A 22,570-nucleotide genomic window follows, 5' to 3' on the forward strand; every position below is an offset into this window, starting at 1 on the left:
TTATTTTGTCCATGGATCGCTTTAAAGTTGTTCTGTCGATCTTCATCTGCCACCTGATGTACACGATGTATAATTACAGTATTGAATTTTATTATTTACCAATAATCAACTTAATCCCAACCTTCTGGCTCAACTAACCCCCCCGTACCGGAGAAAACCCACGCATGTACAGGGAGAACATGCAAACTCCATGCAGAAAGATCCCAAGTAGGCCGGGAAACGGACCGGGGATCTTCTAGGTGTAAGGCGAAAGTGCTACAATCAGAAAAATGCTGAAAAATCGCTCTGACCCTAATTCAAACTGAGCCTTTGTGTTAATGGATCAGTGACTGAACACTGTTTGCGTCCACTTGTTGCCTTCATTGTTTTTCTGTCATGGTGTTGCCACAATGTGATGAATGCAGTGACCCAGTGAGTGGGAGGCTGGGTTTATTAGCTGCTGCTTCCCCACAGCGGCGGCGTTTGACCTTTAGTGACCTCGATCCAGCTTGTTAACCCGGGAGGTGAAAGGTCAGAGGTCATAGGCTGTGAAAACACACACTTGCAGCTTCAAGATCTTCACACGACAGGAACAACGAGTTATACGAGAGTTACCAAATGAAGTCAAACAAGGCTGAAGTTATTTTCACAACAAAATTTATTAGAAGAATAGTGGTTTTGAAAAGAAGGTTCTAGCATCCAGTGAATACTACCTTACACAACATTACAGCTGAAATGTGTGGCAAAAATGGCAATTTTCTTTTTTTATTATTTTTTACCAAATTGAATATAACATAACCAGTAAAATATTTTACACATGCACAAAGACAGATCTAATCAGCGTCGCCTGATGTTCAATGCAAAATGAAGTAAAAAAAAAAAAAAAAAAAAACAACTTTAGGAAATCAAATCATCATCTTTCATCTTTTTGTCAGAAAACAAAAATCACAGACATTATGAGACAATTCATTATTCATTAGCCCAAACAAAAGATCCGATTTTGCATTCAAAACAGGGAGAGAGAGAAAGGGAAAAATAAAACCGTGTCAATCAAACTAAAACTGATTATTGTGATCCTTGTTAAGTGCTCATTTACATGGACATCAATAATATAAGCCTAGAAGAATAAAAGTCCAACTCACAAGGTACAAAATAAGAACGAAAACAAAAAAATATTGTACATAAATAAAACTACAATATGAGAAAAATATTTTTAAATTATACAATTTTTTTTTGTCAAACTGTAAACAGTAGATATTGAAAAATGAGGTCCATTGGGGTATTTGGAGAACCTGTGTGTAAGTGTGTACGCATGTGTGTGTGTGTGTTCATATGTGTTCGTGAGAGGTACAGTCCAAGTGGGACCAGACCATGAAAGGGGGCTTGAGCGTCCTGAGCATCGGCACAGCGCCCCCTAGGGCCCGCTGGACAGAAGGAATGAGGTATATCGTCAAACCCAAAAACAAAATCTCAGCGGAAACGAGGAAAAAAGCCCAGCAGGCCCTGCCGCGGGGCGTCCAGCCACCCGTTAAGAACCGAGGTGAGATTACAAACGTTAGAAACCTCAGCAGGACAAAAACTGAGACCAAAGAAAACAAGAGGCTTGTTGTTCTATCCAAACCAGAGTCCAAACCCCTGGACAACACTTCTTGCATCTACCCAAGTATCACAAGCTGTTTCCAAACCAGTCAGAGCTATCGCTATCACAACAAAATCAGGTTACTACCAAAACCAACATCAGGAATGTCAAAAGTAATCTTAAGAGCTCTTACAACATGAAATACAACTTATCTGTCTTACATAGTTCTCACCAAACATCACCGATGTGATTGTTGTAGGAGGTACAAAATTTAGGCAAAATTCATTAAACACTCCTGTCATCCAGACCAGCTCAATAAATAACTGCTTTTGCATGACTTTGTGAAAAAACAGACTCTAAAGTTTACAGGAGACGGCGTCGGCCAAGCTGCGTGCAACAACGCAAACTCTGAGCAACGTACATCAGAGGCTTTAGCCAATCACAGCAGAGAGAAGTGGCTGCCGAAAAAGTCCAAGAACAAATGAGGACAATTTCACTGAAATTTGCTCCACAGGTCTTTCTGCTCCACTTCGACTCGCCTCGTTCCTCAACAGCTCTGCAGGCCTGCAGATCTCAGAGCAAAAGCCATGGCACTTTATGCAAGTCAGAGAGAGAAGCGTGGTTCTGAACTGAGAAGAAGATTGACATTCATAGCATACCAAAAGTATCCAGAGATCAAAAGAACGGAGAAGAGACAGCTAAAGGATAGAAAATGGAATAGTAGTAATTCCATGAGTAGAACACAAAACTAAACTCTGAGGGTGAGAAAAACTGCTTCTGATTACTTAAGATTTTGGCTGTAATTGGTCTTTAAAGGAACAGGCTAATGAACAGAAACCATAGTTAAGGTTGATCACTGCTAGGCCTCGGTGTGGATTAAGTACCTGAATAAGAGTGAGAGCAGTGTTGTTGAGGGTCCCTGAGGGTGTCTGGGTAATGAAATTTGGGTCTGTAAGGCGCCCAGAGAAAGGCATGTTTTCTACAGACAGCCAGGATACGTTCAGAGATGCAGTTCTTCCAACCGTTCCGTTACTATAAGAGCACAAGTAGATTAATGTTCCTAAAAACAGCTCTGAGGCTAAAACATGGTAGAACTGAAGAAAATCAAAAAAGAGCAAGCTTTTCAATCCGTGCATGGTTCGTTCATTCGTTTTTCCGTTTCAAAATAAAATCTAAAAAAATCAATAAACCACGTTGTTTTTTTGTTTTTCAGTTTTTGAAACCTAAATGTAGAAACGTATTATTTAACTAGTGGAAAAACCACAGTGTTGGATTTTTGCTCTTGCTTTTTAACCCAAAATACAAAATACGGCTGTTGTTTTAATTTGTTGCCACACCGGAAGTCGCTGATTAAGAACAGTTTAAAGCTGGTCTGGCTCGTGAACACATCTAGAATGGCTGTACTGGAGCGCTTTTCCAATTTCATTCTCTTTGAGAGTGACAAAACCCACGCAGAAATCATGGAGCTCCACATTGCTCTATATTAAAGAGCTTATACTATATGATATTAAATCTGCTATGAAACATCTGTAGACGGAAACTATCACCAGTTAGCCTGATTGTCAGTTAAACTAGAACAGCGGTCACCAGAGTTCTTGACATTTTAATACTTAAAAATACTTGCTTGGACCATTAAAGCAATTTTGTTCACACAGAGATCATGAGTTCTCAGAGTGATGCGTCTATTCGATCTAAATAAGACAAACACGTCTTGTTTTCACAGTACGTGGTGCAGAGTTTGAGACAGAGAAGTGAAGTCAAATTGCCACGAGTTCTCACTTTGACTTCTGGTTCTGCCAGTCGCTTCCAAATGGGAAAAGGCTTTTTATGTTTGTTTAAACCTTAAAATTTGTAAAAACGAAGCATTTTTTTTTCCTTTCTCTGCTTTTAGTTTCTGGAATTTCATTTTTAAACAAAAAAACAAACCGATTATTTGTTTATATCATTTTATTTCGAAACGGAAAAACGAATGAGCGAACCATACACGGATTCTTTTCACCTTGTTTCTTACACAGCCACACGCACTCACACTCATATGCACTTTTTTTGTTTTTTTCGTTTACACAAGGAAAAAAATGATTGCAAAAGAGCTTTAGCCAAAAACCACTACGAAAGCTGTTGCAATGACAAACAAACACCTTAGGTGCTCCTCCTTCTCTCGAAAGGGATTTTTTTTTCTTAGGGGCAATATTTTATATTCAAAACATCAGAATTTGTCCTGTGGACAACATCCAAAAAAAAAAAAGCGCTTTTGGATTAACCAGCCTCTTCAAACCAAAGGACTGATACAGGGGTATGTACACCAGCATGCAAAAATATCAAGAGGGTCAACGTTCATGAAACCGTCCGTCACTCTCGGCAAAGCACGAGGGAGATACACTTTCTAACGACTTCACTGTCTGCCGGGTTCTACGGAGAACCGGCACAGGATCCATACTGCTCCACTTCCTTCATTTGAAACAGTCTTTACTTTTCTAGACATTAAAACACACAAAGCGTTTCCCCTCAGTGCCTTCAGCAGACAGTTCCACCTCACCTGTGAAAAAGACAGGTGAGGGTTGTTGATGGGAGAAGCGATTCTATATACAACCATCCTGAAGACACCCCCGTCCCCCTCCCAGCAGCCCTTAAACCCCCCAACAAATGTGACTTTCACGTCAGAGTCACCTTCATAAATATACTGTCTTTACAGTGTCCGCTTTAGAAAACATAAACAAACACCCGCCCACCCCGACCCCCCAGTTTCACAGAATCAGGCTTGTAAAGACTACAACTACACGAGATCCTAGTTTCACTACTTCTTCTGTTAACGAAAAAACTTAAGTCGCCCTGCCCCCTTTGCCCTATGCTACATCATGGGGAAATAACAAGCAAGAACGGAGTAAGAAAACGAACACCAAAAGCGACAGAGTGGGAGTGATTTCACCTAACATACTGCACTGGACTTCTGTATTGTTTCCCTGAATCATCAATGGAAAAGGCTCATCCTTTTCCTTTTCAAGATAAAAGTATATGACATTAGATATTTTTATATACATATGCATTTGTGTTTGTGTCTGTGTGGGGCTTGTATAGGTATATCTATGTGCGCATATAGAGCATTTTTAAATTCTTAAATATGTATAGTTAAATTAGAGGTTTGTTGTGTTTGCGTTTTTTTACATTCAGTTTTCAACAAAGATAAAGAGTAGATAAGGAGATAGAGAGGTATGTAAAAGGAACGGGGAGGGGAATGTGTGGTTTCAAGTGTTCCACATGTTGGCCGTCATTCTTTCAGCAAACCCACTTCTGAAAAATCTTCTGTGAATCTTTCGCAAGCTGTTGAGAAATATGAAATATCAGTGTCAAACTGTCTGCAATAACAACCGAGGAATGCTGTGTGGGCTGCAGAAGCTTTGGGACCAAGAATGTTCACGAATCAAAAGACAGAACACGTACGTAAAAAGCTGCGGAACCTCCACTGGAGCTACGCACTGCATGGAAAAGAGGAAACAAAGCAAGAGGGGGAAACGAAGAGAGAAAGGGCAGGTGATGAGTGTCGATGGACAGGATCGGACAATATATGGAAGTTGTCAAGGTTACATGGATTTCTTTTCTGAGGTATTCTGTGTTGTAAGTTTTTTTCTTCTTTACATTTTTGCACACCAAAAAACACCAAGATGGAAAATGTAATCAAAGACTGAAAGAAAGAGCAAACACTTAGCGTCACGTTCCCATGCGCAGATTCAGTCAAAGCGCTCGACTTTCTCCTTTTTTAAGCGAGCGGCTTTCCTTAATTTTGACATGTGGGAAGGCAACAGTCCAAGTCTTGTAGGTTAGATCTCCAGAGGACTAACGAGGTGGGTCATTAAGCGAGCTCTGCATGAGCCTCTCCTGCTAAGAGTTATTCAGATTTACAATCCTTGCTGTTTATAAAGCACTGAAAAAGTATTTGGCTAAAAATAATGTACAGAATCAGTCAAAAATAATAACGAAGGCTTTTCAAATACCCTTTTAAGTGATGTTCTTGCTTTCATGAGTCAGCCAGGTGACTGCGAGGTCTCCAACAAAAAAAAGTTTGCCGTTTCTGCAGACAGAACTGTAATCTTCTGTAGAGTTTAAGAATATTTATCTCACCTGCCAAACTTCCTGTCTGAGGACTAACTCCAATATCTGCTCAGCAAGTGCCGGTCTGTCTGACCTGACTATCGATCACACTCATGAGCCGGTGTTGCTCTTCAGCTCGACTATAAATACACCGGCTGGTGTGGTTATCTGCAATGTAGTGTAGACTTCACAACTCAAAGGTAACAGAGAAGGTACGTGGTCGTCAAAGACACCATAATCCAGAAGACATCATGACTCATAAAGACGGCAAACAAGAAGCTACTAGAGAATCACAGAAATACACAGGCAATTTCAACGAAACACAACCCTGCTCATTAGCTGATTTTTTTCTTGTTTTTCTGTTTTTTGAACACAAAAACCAAAAGTCAAGCCCGAGCCTGTTACTTTGAACCATCAAAACAAGAGATCAGAGACATCATACAACATTAACGGCCAAACCTATAAAATATTAAGCTTCTTTTGTGGGCAGAGTTCATGAAATTTATACTGAAATCTGAAATATTAACCAACTGCCAAACATACTGTATGTAGTGTGTCCGTGTGTTTTTCTCCTTGTAGAAAGACTCAGTATTGCAGAGGATAATGACCCTCCCTTGTTGCTGAGAGAATCTGAAGCCCTGCCTTAAATAATCTGAGGAGAGCACGGCAAAGCCTCTGTGAAAAGAAAACAGAAAGGGAAAAAGAAGAGGGAGGTTTATGATGAGAGGTGAAGGACCTGGGGCTGCACAGGAGCACCCCATCTCTCCTGGGATAAATGAGGGCCTGTCAGCCCCGCGGTGCTCACGCTCCACTGACCAGAGATGCCGAGAGGACGACACATATCGAGGGGCAAAGGTGAAGGGAAGGGAAGCATGGGGGTTTATGACTTTTCATCTAAGAAAGTGACAATAAAATCAAACAGCGTTAAAAGAAGTGTGGAGAGGGATGCGAGGCCCCGACCCAGGCGGATGCTCCGGCATGTCCGGAAGCTCCACACTTGTGAGTGACAGAACAATCAAGATGTGACACATCAAGAAGAAGAGACTGCGACAGTCAGCGAACAATCACAGGGCACTGTCTTCGAGAACCGCCAGTGAGACTCATGAGGCCTGATAAATCCTCTTTGAAGCATTTAACTCTCATCAAAAAGGCCCAGGGATGGTACAGAAAGCTTCTAGTGGTGGAAACAGAATATGCGTTAGTTTGTCGAACCAACTTCGTGCAACTGAGTGACTCCTCAGCGCATGAAAAGATCCCTACAGGCGAGTCCTCGTGACAGACTGAGGTAGCAGAAATAACAGAGACCGTCTCAGAGACAAGCAAAGAGAACGACAAATATATGCTCACAGATGCTCTCGTGTGGATACAGAAGAGAGCAAGACGTAGAAAGAAGGTAAAAATCTGCTAGAAGTGTGAGGAGACGGGGGAAAATGAGAGCAGACATTCTGTGGTAAATATTTGTTGTGAGTTTGGCCGATAGTATTTCCTTTGAATCAGAAATATGCCAGACAAAACCTGAAGAATTAGCAGCAGCGTCTGCGAACTGAGACGGATCTGAATCAGTTCTGTTGGATTATCCGAACTGAACTCTTTGCTTTGTGCGAGCGCAGGAGATGAAGCAGAGTTAGCAAGAGCGGGCTTTGAGTTCAGAGGAGCAGAGAGCAGCTGGTCCATGTAGGTGGCTCTGAAGGGCCAGACACACCTCCACACGGGAACAATGCTGCAAGATTGTCATGGCAACACACGAGGGCACCTCACATTTCCTTCACACCGTCCTCGCTTCGATCTTCAAAAGTTCTTTCTCCAACCTGCAATATTTTTGTCCCTAAAAATCTCTTTGTCTCTTCGAGCAGACTTTCAGATCTACAGCAGCACCTTTCAATCAGACGCCGCCTGCCAAGGTAACGCTCGGCGGTGAAGTGAATTTCAGTATTGTTCCATTAAAAACCCGATGTTTGACTGTGGCGTGGGGGTGGGGATGGCGACCTTCAGCGGCCTTTATTCTTCTCTACTTCACTTAGATTTCATCCTCGCACTCCCATCCACCTCCTCAGACCGGCACGTCTATCCGACCGTCTGTCTGGCTGCCATCTGTAAGGAGGCTCTCTGACGAGGCGGAGGGGTGAGACGAACGCCGGCACCGCGGGCTTGTCGGAGGCGAGAACAGCCAGTGTGGGAAAATGTCTGCCTGCGAGCCTTTCACAGTGCAACATAATCACGGAAAGGCAGGGGGAGGGGTGGGGGGGGATTTAAGCTGACAAATTTGACCTGAACCTCGCACGACATTTTGCTTTCGACGGAAAAGCTCTCCGTAGTTTCACCTGGGTGGTTAGATTAGACATGATTGAGAAACCCACCCTGAAGGATTAGATTCAAAGATTGTGATTAGAGGCTTCAAAAGGCACTCTTGATCCCCTGGTCGAGGAATAAATGTGTAATCACTTATTGTTCAGTTTAAACGTAAGACGTTAAGAGCCAAGGTGGTAACCAGGCTGCGATTTGAAAACACATCCAGCTCTGTGGAACTACGCAAAGTCCGGCTGTGAATATGCACATTATTTTCAATACAGTGTTAGTAAGGAATGCCTTAACTCTTAGATGCATAAGTGGGTCGTTTTCTTACAATATCTTTGTAATTAAAAGTCTTTATCATTTCATATTCCAGCTATTCCTATAATAACATGTTTCTGAGATCATTCCATTTAAATTTTTAAGCTACCTGTTATACTTTTAAGGAAATTGTAATATTTGTACTACCACCCCAAGCTCTTTATCACTGATAATATCATACAAGAGGGACGGAGAGCAGCAACAGCTGGAGGAAAAGAGTGGAAAATGTCAACAAAATGGATGATGACATTCGTCTACTGCTGTTCTGTATAATGTTCTTCTTTTTCAGTTATTAAAATGTTCAAAATCTGCTGTAAAATGAAAAATAAATGTATTTCAAACATGAAATCATTCTTGTGTGGACAAAAATATCATATAAACAATAATACAAATGATTATTCTTAACCAAAATGACAATAATGGCCTAAAAACACACTTTTGGAAGAGTGTAGGGTCCAGTCACTTGGGCATCTAAGAGTTAAAGGGTGATTGAAAATCATCGTTGATTTCTGCGCTCTCTCATCTTTCTATAGTGTGACATAACATTATGGGTCAAACTGGAAACGTTCCTTCTTGGAGTGAATCTTAGTAATTTAGTAGATTTTGACTAAAAGGGAGTGAAGGCTGATTTGATTGCTGCAGATCGGCATCGCTCTGGAGGCGGGTCCGGCCACTAAGGTTCCCTACTCGGCTCTGCTCTCAAAGCCAGACTGCTACTGAGTGACTGCTTGTCACATCTTCACAAATGCTTTGACATTTATAAAACTTGGCATCACACTCCACGACAGAGGAGATGCACATTTTAACAGATCTGTTAGCGCCGCTTTGACAAATGTGTGGAGAAAGAAAAAAAAAACACAGCACAGCGAAGCTTTCAGTCCACAAGGAGAACTGTAACCGTCAGTCAATGTGCTGAGGATTATTCTTTACTACTGCACTTTAAAGTCAGGTAGATGTTGTTTTAAGAGACAGACATGCTTCTTGGATATGTAGCTGGATATGCAGTTAAAAGAAAAATCCACCTTAGAACAAACCAGACAGTTTCTCAAGCACCACCTACTGAAAAAAACTGATAAGTGGTGATGTTCTTTGCATTCGTGTGGCTTCTTTTTTTCCCTTGAGCTTGCTGTTTTGATTGCATCTTTAAGTGGAGAATCCAACCCTGAAGCCATGATGGTCAACGTGGGAGCAATTCTTTCTTGCTTTTATTCTGTGTTTTCTCAAATATCGAAATGTGAGGTATAATTTTTTTTTAAAACTCTAGAAAAAGATCCTCTAAAACATAAATATGAGTTACAGGATTTCTTGTCAAAAGGACATGGCATCCTTCGAAGTTGTGCTTTGTTTTTACCAGGCAGACAAAACGCTTAACTACAGGTGTCCAACTATTCCCCCATTTTGCTCAAAGCACAGAGGCTTGGAACAGCGTGTGTCACTTTTGATTTTCCACATCCAAGCAAAAATGAAGGCTCAAGACTGTGTTATCTTTGTGCGTCTCCGCCCACAGTTAACGCGGCTGAATACAATGAATTCATGCCCATACCCCAGGGGTTGTCAAACGGAGGTCTGGGAATAGAGGGCAGTCACTTACAGCAGCAGAAAATAGATGAGGCAGTTTGAGGGAAAACTTCTGAAGAAAAAAAAATAGAGAGAAACTTGAGGCAAGCAGGAATGCAAAGAGCATCACAGCCTGGTCGCTTATAACACAACAACAGTAGGGAGGATTTTTCCTTTAACAGAAAGATCAGCAGGTTGATATCAAAAAAAGAAGAAGAAAAAGCCTCAGACAAAACAAAGTGGTTTTCACAGAGGCAGTGCCTGCAGTGTCCCGGTGTGCCAGATCAAAATCAGCCAGCAGGGCTGATGTTCTGCAGGCTGTGGACAAAACACACCCACCTGCTTCTAAAAGAGACACGGCAGACTCCAGCTTCATAATTATACATATAATCCGCCCACACAAAGCGTGGCTACCTGATGAGGAGGGAGAGTGTGTGTTGCTGTCGGTGTCTCTGTCGGTGTGTGTGCGTTTCTGCTCTTCCACGGCTGTATGTGCTAGAGAGAATACAGCATTGTATTCATGGAAACCTGGCTTCTGGCTTTAAAGAATTTTTTTGTTTGTACGAAAACAAAGAAAAATAAGATGCCATCAGAAGAACAACAGTACGAACAACCACAACGAGAAACGACAATTATTCAAAATCTGCTTCTGTCGGTTAACATCTAAAAATCTGGAAACGAGCTGTACCAAAAATCCTGATTCTTCCTGTGTGTGTGTTTCTAATATACAATCAGCTGCTTTGAAGTGGTCGGACCTGAGGTATAAATGACAACCAGATATGCAGCGTGACAGAATAAGAAACAGAAGAAACCTCTCTGCAGAGAGGAGCATGGCAATCACATACATTATGGTTCTTTCTTTCCTGGCGAGCTCGCCGCATCACATGCCATCCTCTAAGAAAAGGGTGCATCACGCGGCGTCTACTAAGTGAGGTTACAATAGTTGCTGTTCGACATTTTTTTCTTTTCATCACGGTTTTGACAGTCTTTCACTCAGAAGAAAAACAAAAGAAAAAAAAAACAAATCAAATAAAAACCAACCTGAAAAGCAGAGAATTGATTGGCTTACCTGAAGATGCAAAAACAGTAAAATAAATACATACACATTCATATAGCTTTTCTCATTTTCATCATATTAAGGTACATTTTCCTGTGCGTGCCGTGTTTTTTGGGGAATACAGTGTAAAAAGTTTCAGATAGAATATTTTTCTTTTAAAAGACGGCTGATAAAGGAAGGTTAACTTGTCCACCTGTCCCCAATCTCCCCTCTGGGTCTCTGATTTCTCTGGGTGTGAGAAATAAAAAAACTAAATTTAAAAAAAATCCCCCTGTCAAGTTTCAAACTGGAGTTGTGTTACACTTAAAATAGAACAATAAACCATGAAAAAGAAAGGAATAAAACCCCTCAGTGAACAAAACTCATTGTTCTTTCTCAGACCAGGGTGGGACCAACATGACTTAGTGCCTCCAGGGTGAAACCAGACGACTGAATCCTAAAATGTTTTGACTTTTAGAGGGAGAAATGAGAAGTTTTCAGTCCTCTCATTCAACCCCAACCACTGCTGAAACAAACGGATCGCTGTGAGATCCCTGTGGCTCTTTCTTTTTTGTCAATCTGTCGCTCTAACACCTCTACTAGGTTTTGTTGCAAAAAAAAAAAATACCTGAAAAGTGGTAGGGTGGCAAATATTGGTCAGTCAGACACTTGAAGCATCTCCCTCCTCCCTGTGCAAGAGGAAGGCGAAACAAAGAAAAGAAAAACATAATCAAAGAAAAGAAACAGTAGAGGATACTATATTTCCCAGAGTATCAGCTATCCCTTTGCCAAGCTCCCAGGTAAGGGATACATAAAAGTACGAGGCACGGAAAGGAGTCAGAGTACTGAGAATGAGGTATAACACTTGGTCTCTGCTGACCAAGCTGACATGTAGTTCTTATATATAAATATATATAACTGTATATAACTATATATATATGTATATATAGTAAAGGTAGTTAAGTCTGCGCCATTTTCCGACTGACAAATATTGCTGCCCTCCCCATTGGCTCGATCCTGAGACATTTACAGTACTGAAGGCTACTGTTGCATGCCCGCGTCAGAAAGCGACTGCGTTTCCAATGCAAGCAGCATAAAGTGAAATTAAAATCAAAAGAATAAAAACAACAGTCTGTTAAAAACGATGCGACAGTGTCCTCTTTTTTGCAGATCACTGTTCTGGTTTTTTGAGTTTGAGCGATTCATTTCACTTCACTACATTCATTACTTTAGTGTTTGTTATTTCATATATATATAAATAGGTATACGCTGTTCTCTTAAGTATATAATATAGTATGAGGTTTCTTTAGAAACAGCAGTGAGACTCAGTTGAAGGAGGACTTTTTTGGACAGGGGGAGCCGTTAACCACATGAATAGAAACAATCAATAAAACCCAAGAAAAATCAAATAAAATGAAATAAATATACACCTTAAATGGCATGCACCTCAGTAGATAAGAGCAGACTGAAAATGGGCCTTTTAAAAATGTACTTGGATATTTTTTCTTTTTCTTTTTCTTAGAAAGGAAGGTAAAGGAAGAATGGAGAGAAAAGTTTTTTTTCTAGATAATTTACAGATCTGTGTAAAATATCCACAACTTGTTTGGCCCTCGAGGAATGGCCTACACGGGCATTCAGTGTAAGTGCTGTCGGAGTTTATCCATGCAAACCTGCGCATCAAATGCCAATTGCATTATTTCTCTACATATATTTTCTTGTTTTTATTTATAGCACAAATCCATGCTTTACATTCATTACATGAAAGAAGCTAACAGGCAGATTGCCATAAGTTTGTTTTGTTGGTTTTTTCTTCTGCGTGAATCGTGTGTTGTCCGACTCTTATTCGCAGCAGGCTAAGTGAGCAGCTATCGTGCCTTTCATCAGAGGCGTAACAAGTGCTTTACTCTCAACACTGAGGCTTCGATCCTGTTTTAACTATCAGATCTGTGCATTGTCCTTCGCTGGGTCCTAGTTGACACGCAGAACAACCTATTAGACACTTCCAATGCTCAGCATTGTCAAAGTGTTGGACGCATTTCATGCATACCAACTCCTGGTAATATCTTGCTCCAGGAGTCTGTTCTAGAGCTTTTTCATTTGGCCGTGCATGCCATAACAATCAAGCCAAGGGAGCTACAAAGCTTAACCCAATAACCACAGTGGGGAGGAGATAAGATTGTATGCAACAGCCAGTTAGTGATTCTAATTTTAATTAGATTGTGATTAATTCATAACTTAGTGTGAGTTTTAGCATCTGTACTAGTGGTCTGGAAATACTCAACATTATATATCGTATTGGCCCAACCCCAAAATCAGCCAAATAAGTGGTGCATGCCATTTTTAACAGAATAATCCAAAATAAAAAAAGAAAACAAATCAAATAAATAAAATGTTCAATACATTTCAAAAGGAGTGAATTATCATCATCATTTCATCTGAGCAGAGAGTTACAATTCTCGTGTTAAAATCTCACAGACTGGGTGAGCACCAGGCAGTGTTAGGAGCGAAGAGCAACATTCAGCGGCGAAGGGAGGGAAAACAACGAGACGACACTACACAAAACTGAACTTGTTCAAGCTGTCAACCTTTTTTTTTCTTTTTTCCTTTTTTTTTCTTTTTTTAAGTCGTGGAGGTAATTGAGAGGAAAAAAAAGAGTAGTTTGGGTCCAAGCTGCACCTTTCTGAAAGTCTTCACACACTAAAGCTTTTTATTCCATCTCTCTGCCCTCCTCGTCGCTCCGTATCCCCCCGAGAAGAGCTACACTACAGGCGTAACCTCAAACTTTCTTTCGCTCTTGTTTTTTTCTCTTAGTTCTGAAAAGTGCTATTTTCGAAGTTTAGCGTCATTAGTTAAATCCACAAACCCCACATCAGCGTTTTCTGGTCTTTTTCATGATTCTTTGAGCAGGTCTATCTGCCGTTTTAAATCATGTGGCCATCCCACAGACAAAGCATTACTGTCCTCTGCTCTGTTTCTGATAGGTCCAACAGGAAATTACCATATTTGTAACCCACATCGTCTGTCTCAGTTACCCTGAGTTAATGAGGAGAAAAACAAAACACCCAGAATCATGAATTGGCTTTTACATAGTCAGTCATAATAACTTATAATATATTAAAATCTGCCTTTTCCTAACCTATCATCTACCCCACCCCACTGCATATTACCCACCCACCACCCTAAAATTAACACCCCACTATAAATGCACATCGTTGTAGTAAACTGCCTTTGCAACTGTCTTTGAAGTTTCAGGGAGAAGAATATCGTTAAAACTCATCACCTAAGCCGCTTCTGCTTAGCTCGATTAGAAAAGGAAAAGAAAAACTCATCAGCAGTATGTTATTAGCTAAGACAAGCTAAAATTCATTAGCTCATGCGAGCTGAATCCTTTCGTAAGAGCTAGATAATGGACTGGATAGCAGCACAGTTTCACATTCTGATCCTAAAAGGCCTTCATCCAGCAAAGATCACCGTGAGGGGAGCTCACTTCAGTCACCGTTTGGAGGGCAACCTGCAGGTGGCTCCGGCTTTCCAGGATCAGCAGTGAGAAAGATGGAGGTCCATGAGGTAGCATTCCGCCCTAAAAACAGCTGATTCATAGCCAGATTACCCCTCAGCTTGTCCCTTGGCAAAAAAGAGAGCTAATGAGCCTCCTGCGTCTGAATATGAATCAGCGCGTGCAGGCGACGTGCACCTCTGACCTGTTGCAAGGTTGTGACTGGGCTTCAGTGACAGACCATAATAAGTGCATGATGCATGGGCAACAATGCCGAGGTAACCTGGTCTGCGAGCGCCAGACCCAAAGTGTAGTGCAAAAGAAAGCAAAAACAAATCAAACGAAAAAGATAGAGGAGAAGAAGTCGATTACAGGAGTCAGTAGTGTCCACGAAACTCACAAACATGCATCCCTGAATGACTTTTGTGTGTCTTTTCTCGTTCAAAAAAAGGACGGGTTAATGTTGCTTTCGTCCGCACAGAGATTAGCAAAGTACTTTAAGGAGGAAAGAAAAAGTTTGCAGTTAAAGCGTCATGGCTACCTGGCAATAAGAGAATGGGTTTGATTCAGAACCCTCGTGAGGAATATCAACGGCATGATTAAACCTTACAGTTGGCTTCAAATGTAATAGACAGTTCACTTACCAATTTTCAGCTAGTACTCCGCGAGAGAGGGGAGTGGTAAAGGGACAAATTTGTCAGTTTTTTTTCGGGAGTTAATTTCTCAAACATTTTTTATCCCCAAATCGGAATTGTCCAAAGCCCAAACTGCATTCATAAGCAGCAACGCTTCTGGGTATCAAGTTCAGAAAAGAAGGGAGATATTGGGTTTTTGGGCTGGGGATTATCAGCATGCTTATGGTAATTTCATTAATTGTCATTTAACTAATGTCTTTAGCTGCATTTGTTAAGCCCCTGGATATAAAAGCTGAACAAATGCTTGTACAGCGTCGCTCAAGTGACGCCCGTTAAAAACCGTCCGATTAGTTGTTTCTCTCCAGTTTGTTTAAAGAATCCTCCTCATATTATCCCTGCATTTGTGCTCACCCAGATACTGCAAAGTAAATTGGCACAAATAAAGCCCCATCCATTTTCAAATTACTTTAGTCATTTGACTGAGGTTTACATGTGTAAGTTGTTTAGTCGATCGGTTTGAAATTGTCATCAATCTCTTCTTTTACATTGTCCTTGAGCTCAGCAGCTGCTAGCGGCGGACCGTCGTCTCGCGGAGTTGCAGTAGGCGTGTTCTCCGGCTCAGTGGGAAAATCCTGGCCTCCTGCTTCCATCTTCATCATCAGCTTGAGCTTCTTCTTTGGGGGATTCTTCAGGGTTCCCATGCGCTCCTTGACCTTGTACTCCAGGGTGCTGTGAGGGATCCCATACATGTTCTGTGCCTTGGACACGCTCATCTTCCCGCTCATCACGACAGCTATGGCCTCCTCCAGGATCTCGCTGTTGTACTGGCGATAGCGGCCTCTCTTCTTCCTGGGTTGCTTGGAATTTGGGTCCCCCTCCACGTCGGAGATGGAGTACGCTGGCCCGGAACTGGAGTGGTCCAAGTCGGAGCTCCAGTAGTCGGCTGCCCCATCCAGAAGGCTTCCAAGGCTCCCTCCTCGGCGGTTCTGCTTGGGCAGGATGGCTCTCAGCTTCCGGCTCAGGGTGTTCTCCCCGTGGCCACCACCTCCAACCCCCATGGCCCCATAGCCGTACAGCTCAGAGGCGTGGGAATCCCAGGAGAGATCCATGCCCCGAACCTGAGGGATCTTGAGGTCAACAGGAGGCGAGTGGCCCTGGTCTCTCTTGCCGTCATTGTGGTGATGTTGGGCCTTCGAGACCTGATTGTGATGGTGATGGTGGAGGGAACTCTTGTAGGAGAAGGCTCCGTGGTGGTTGTGGTGGTGATTCTCCAGGAATGTTGGCAGATCTTTGAGGTCGCTCAGAGCTCCACTGGCCTGCTTTAGTTTCATCAGGCTTTCAAGGTGGGCCTTGCTTCCCCAGAAAGAGGAAGAGCCCTTCTGGCCAAGCAAGGAGTGGGACTGCCCGTGGTTGAGCAAGCCAGCTGACTCGAGATTAGCCAATGAGAGGGCAGCGGGCTGGCTCAAAAGGCGGTGCTTCTGGCTGAGGAGCTCCTCCTTGATACGCAGTGAGCGGGCCAGTGGCGGCTTGAAGGAGTTGGAGCAGTTCTCCCTCAGTCCGTCCTGCAAACTTCTCTGCAGCAGGCCGTCCTCCTCCTCCACCTCTGACAGGTTGTGTTCCATTTTGAGGGAACGCCTGGGTGGAGAACAAAAAGACAACCGATGAAATTCTTTAAAAAATGTGTCAGATTTTTGAGACAGAGGTTTGATGTATGAAGCATTTTCTGAATTGAGATTGGAGTCTGTAATACACTACTGCTCAAAAGTTTGGGGTCACCAAGGCAATTTCATGTTTTCCATGAAAACTCATACCTTCATTTATGTGCTAACATAACTCAGGCATGTCATTGGGAAATTACCAAATAAGTGAATCCTTGGAAGCGAGGGAGCGGAGCGACCGAGCCGGGGGGAGGGTTTGGGAGGGGGGCCAAGACTTTTGAAATTTAAAGGCTGAAATGGTGTATTCTGGTGAACTCTGACACCTAGAATTCTTTAAACATGAAGGCCTAAAAAAATGTCTGTATGGGACCTTCTTGGCACCCCCAAAAACAGCACAAAGTCATGTTAATGTGATGAAACCAAATATTGATACTGGATTCAAATTTGAATGAGCCACATGAAGTCATCACTATGTGTGCTTTCCGATCGACCATGGGAGTGAGCCTCTTCTGTTGAGGAACTTGAGGGGCAATGCCACTGGGTTGTTGCAAGTACACACTACTGATCCCGTATGTTTGGTCGTGTTGTCGCGTCTCTTCCCTCCACCGGGTGAAAAAATTGCTGGGCATTTGGTGGTTAGAGCGCTTTTCGTACAATTTCCTGGCATGATTTTTCGTTTTCATGTGGTCTATCAGCGCTTGGCATCCTCTGTCGCTGTATTTTGTCTCATCGTCGCACACCATGCTACAATTCTACAATTTCATTTGGCAGACGCTTTTGTCCAAAGCGACGTACAACACAAGCAAGAATTCAGACATAAGGAAAAACCTGTAGTAAGTGCAAAAAGTGCTTCAAGTGCGATTGGTCAAAGGTTGCAGAAGAATTGCCAACCAACCCCCCCCCCCCCCCCCCCCCCCCTTTTTTATTTTATTTTATTTTTTTTAATCTTTGTCAGCGCTAAATAAATGCTGGGTTTTGGACCACCTGACTTATTCTACTCCTAAGGTGGAGTCAGATTAAGTGCCTAGGTGTTCTCTAAACAATTGAGTCTTCAATGCACCTCGCTTTCCCAGCTACATCTAACTTTCGATAATGCTCTCCAATCGTTGTTTCCAACTCGTGCTTTTGCCAGCGCACTGTTGACAACTACGTGCGATCCAACCCTATACCCCTTACACCCCATATTTTTTTTCTCATCGAATTTGGGCAATTCACGTTGGGTCTCAAAATTGATACCTCGATACGCGAATTTTCGTGTATCCGCGACCAAATAACATGCCTGATAACTGCACAAGGGTTTTCTAATCATCAATTAGCCTTCCAACACCATTAGCTAACACAATGTAGCATTAGAACACAGTGATGGTTGCTGGAAATGTTCTTCTGTACCCCTATGGAGATATTCCATTAAAAATCAGCTGTTTCCATCTAGAATAGTTATTTACCACATTAACAATGTCTAGACTGGATTTCCGATTCATTTAATGTTATCTTCATTGGAAAAAAAATGCTTTTCTTTCAAAAATAAGGACATTTCTAAGTGACCCCAAATTACTGATGAGTAGTGTATGTTGCTCAAAGGTGACTTTTTATGATCCCAGATGAGGAAGAAAAGATGTCAAATTATTAGTAATAGTCATGAAAAAAGACAAAAAACAAAACCAAACAAGTACATTACATTTGTGAAATTGTCCGAGAGACACTATAGACCTCCAGTCTTTTTATTACTGTGTTTGGTTTTCAAATACAAGATTTTTAAAAGTGATGTCTGAAAAACTGAGAGACTGCTTCTGGAAAGATGTGTAGCCATTGTCCAAGATATAAGACAATAAAACCATGCCCATTTTCCCTTTATCTGGGTAGTCTAAAAACTGCTGAGAACTAACAGATACAATATGCCTGACACAACTTGCAGTAAATGAGAAAACACTGTAGTTTGTGACATGCATGAATTGTTTTCCAACACACCCAGAGAGTAAATAAAGCTATGAATTCCCACACAGACATGCTTAGTGAAACACATCTCAGAAGTATCTTGTGGATCAGTCTTTCCTTTTTTGCAAGCAGAGCATTTGTAACCTTACAGTTTCACAAAACAGTCCTTGTTATGATCGGTTTGTTTGCAGCAACTCTGTTGTTACATTCAAAATGAGGACTAGAAGGATATCAGGAGTTATTGGGTTTTAAGGGGGGAAAAAAATATTGAATTAGCTAGCTTATTGTTGTTATACGCAGACAAATCCAATTTCCTTAGTTTTCAATTTCTTCTTTTCTTTGAAAACAAAGGCTGTATAAATGTTGAAATCAAATTGATCAGCCAAAGATTCCCTTTTAATTCCGAAGTTGAGCTCAAAGTCAATTTCGTGTTTGATTTCTTTGTGAAGTTGGAAGAGTTGGTGAAGTATATCTTGGCTACACTCTCTGTTTCTGTATTTATGCACTAGATAAAGGATGGAGCTAGCTACCCTTTGCAGAGACAACGCATCAAAACTCTCAGCTAGATGAGAGAGATGCATAAGATGGCGCTGTGCGAGCAGCAGCTGGTTACGGGAGCTCTCAACCCTATTTTCCTGCTTTTCGTTTTTTCTATTGTAGATAGGCACTTTTTCTTGTTTTTCCTTAAAGTGGGTGAAGCTTTGTGCAATCGTGCACATGGGAAACCCACTTCTGTGTGTTATTTTTTCTGTAATTAATTAATCTAATTAGTGTGCCCTAGTTTTATTATAAATGAGAGAAATTCTGGCCAAATGTACAGCACCTTACTGTCCCTTACATGAGGAACAAAATGCATTTTAAAATTACAACATTCTTTTCAATGTTGTTTTGTATTTTTGTTTGTAATTGTGTGTCTTGCTTGGTTGTCTTAAGTCGCTTGTATGCCCTATTTAATTGCTCCTTGGGGACAAATAAAGTTTTTCGAATTGAATTGAATAAAATAATACCAAAATCAACAATCATTCCGAACAGACAAACACGCATGTTTTCACTCTAACCACAACAACATATTGTCTGCTGATGTGCTCCACAGGACGGAGTCCAGCAGGAAAACCTCGGTGAGACATTTTTACAACAGGACTGAAAGCAAAATTAGAAACAACACCTTAATCCCCTCAGGATGGGACTCAGTCTCCTTCCGAGGGCCCCAAAGCCCCGAGGTCCTAAAGCCCCGAGCCTCACTCCCAGCGAGTTTTCTACTGATCAGGTCATTTTAATATTAACTACAGTTCCACCCCCACTAACACCAATTCATCTTCCACAACCAGACAATCCCCCAAGCACGTCGCAGGTTGGTCTGCAATACAGGTTAGTGGCCTTCAATTTGAGAAATATTTCTGACTAGGTTTGTATGAAAACCTCAAAGAAAACGTTCATTTAGTACGTCCATCCAATTTAGAATCACCAATTTTAAAAAAATGAGCATGTTTTTGGACTGTGGGAAGAAGCCAGAGTATTCCAAGAAAACACGCAAACTCCATGCAGAAAAATTCCAAGAAGGCCGGGACGCAATCCGGGGATCTTCAAGCTACAAAGAGAAAGTGCTATTTACCAAGCAACTGTGCAGCCCATTGTAGTTTGTACATTACATGAAGATTTTTCTCCTTTAGGGGTTTTTGTAATTGCAAGTATTGCTTTCATCTATTCTACTGTATATAAGATTGCAGCTATATATCAGAATATTATCTACTGGTTTGAAGCAACAGTCTAAATGTTGTTTCTGAGGATTTCCCCAAAATAACAAGAATTCACTTTTCACTAAATCCTCTGAGGACGTCAAAGCTAAACAGTCAAAACACAAAAATGAAACAAAATTCAATATTTCCCGCAAAGCATCTGAGCGCAGACACTGTTGCTCAGGGATCAAACAACCAGATGCTGAAACAATCTTTGAGTCTGTCTCATTGGGAATCCCCGTCTGTCATGTATGTTTCTTTGCTCTTTTTGTTTTCAAAAATCCACGCTCGCATCGACCCTTCAGATCCACCATTGCCGTCTGCTGCAGCCTCCCTGGTGACGGTATGCTTACTGTAACAGAACGCACTATTAGTGTCGACTCCAAAGCCTCTCATTAACCCCCTGTATTGTTTTCAGTGAGCTCCAGACAGCCCACTGTGATAATCTGTCTTAAAGCTCCTACTGAGGACTCCCCACATCGCAGAGCCACTCGTACCACAGCTCAGTAGAACATGTTACATTGGGGAGTCGCGTTGCTTCCCTCCAGGTTCTTCTCCCATGTTCCATCCACCGACTTGACAAGCCATTTCATGTAATTATGAACCTATAGGAGTGTTTTTTTTTTTTTTTAAAAAAAGCCTTACCTCTGTTGCTATAGTTACTTAGCAATAGCTATATTGACTGCAGCAGCATGAGTGGAGGCACTTGGCACGTAAACGTATGTTTGCCGACCAGTGCTTGTTGGGGGAAAGGCACACTGTTTCTTTTCATTTCACTTCAGTAGAACCTGCAAGAGGAGCTCACATTACTTTTGCTCAGCATCAGAAATCTACAATGTTGGTGATTTGATTACTTTTGGCACCAATTAAAGAATTAGGAAGTTTAGTTTTTCCATGAATAATGGTCCTAAGTTGTCATATGCACTATATGGAATTTCAAGTCTGATGACAAATGATATATATATTTTTGTTTTGAATAGTACATACAATGTTCATCTTACAAATGCAAAAATGTTTTCCCCTAACATCTGAATAGTCCATGGAATAAATAAATAAACTGGGCCGTAATGATTTCAGGTTTTCACTACACAAATATTGTAGCATAAAAGAAATTACAGTAAGAACATTATCATGATAATTAAAGCATTTTAAAAAAATAATAATAATGATAGCAGTCAAATTCATCTTTATTTATTACGCCTCTATTTGTTGACAAACAATTACAGTCAAAACATTAGTTTAGGAAAGTGGAGAGAGAGCCCCTGACTGTGCTGGATTATTTATATTATCTTGTGTATTATTAGTATTTACATGATATCTACACTACCATTCAAAGTCTTGGGGTCACTTAGAAATGTTCTTCGTTTTTTTTTTAAAGAAAAGCATTTTTTTTTTCAATGAAGATAACATTAAATTAACTAGAAATCCAGTCTAGACATTGTTAATGTGGTAAATGACTATTCTAGCTGGAAACAGCTGATTTTTAATGGAATATCTCCATAGAGGTACAGAGGAACATTTCCAGCAACCATCACTCCTGTGTTCTAATGCTACATTGTGTTAGCTAATGCTGTTGAAAAGCTAACTGATGATTAGAAAACCCTTGTGCAGTTATGCTAGCACATGAATACAAGTGTGAGTTTCCATGGAAAACATGAAATTGTCTGAGTGACCCCAAACTTTTGAACGGTAGTGTGTGTGCGCTATATATAGTGCTGCGACAAAGTATTTGCCCCCTTCTCAAATTCAATTTTTTTGCATATTTTTCCCTCTTTAAAGTGTAATCATCAAACAAATGTCAATGTCAAAAAAAGATAACACAAGTAAACACAAAATGTAGTTTTTTAAATGATGAAAATAAACTATTCAAAGGTGCCTGGCCCTGTGTGAAAAAGTAATTGCCCCCTAAACCTAATAACTGGTTGGGCCATCCTCAGCAGCAACTACGGAAATCAAGCGCTTTCTAAAAATGGCAATGAGTCTTTCACATCTCTGTGGACATATTTTGGCCCACTCTTCTTTCTCTGGAAAACATGAAATCGCCTGGGTGACCCCAAACCTTTGAACGGTTGTGTCGATAATATTCAGGCTGAGGCCACCATGTTCCCGCTGTGCTGCACTCATCTAGTGGTAATTATAGTGAGATACCATTTGACATTCTTGTTTATCAGGTATCACTCAGTACTAAGGTTTTGACTATATTCTCTGGTGGACATGCTCATGGACAGTTGTGGACACACAGTTGTCTACCTTCTAGACACAA

General features: G+C 41.3%; 1 protein-coding gene across 1 annotated transcript in view; it reads right to left on the reverse strand.

The window, feature by feature from the left end:
• Window positions 1-619: 619 nt before the first annotated feature.
• The window catches only part of lcor (ligand dependent nuclear receptor corepressor), a 143,511-nt gene continuing 121,560 nt past the window's right edge, over window positions 620-22,570 (reverse strand). The window contains exon 7 of the mRNA XM_051946208.1: window positions 620-16,613. Within this exon, the coding sequence (XP_051802168.1) occupies window positions 15,482-16,613 (1,132 nt within the window). The 3' untranslated portion in view covers window positions 620-15,481. The remainder of the gene's footprint in view (window positions 16,614-22,570) is intronic.

The sequence above is a fragment of the Acanthochromis polyacanthus genome, chromosome 3, assembly GCF_021347895.1.
Source record: "Acanthochromis polyacanthus isolate Apoly-LR-REF ecotype Palm Island chromosome 3, KAUST_Apoly_ChrSc, whole genome shotgun sequence".
NCBI classification, from domain to species: Eukaryota; Metazoa; Chordata; class Actinopteri; family Pomacentridae; genus Acanthochromis; species Acanthochromis polyacanthus.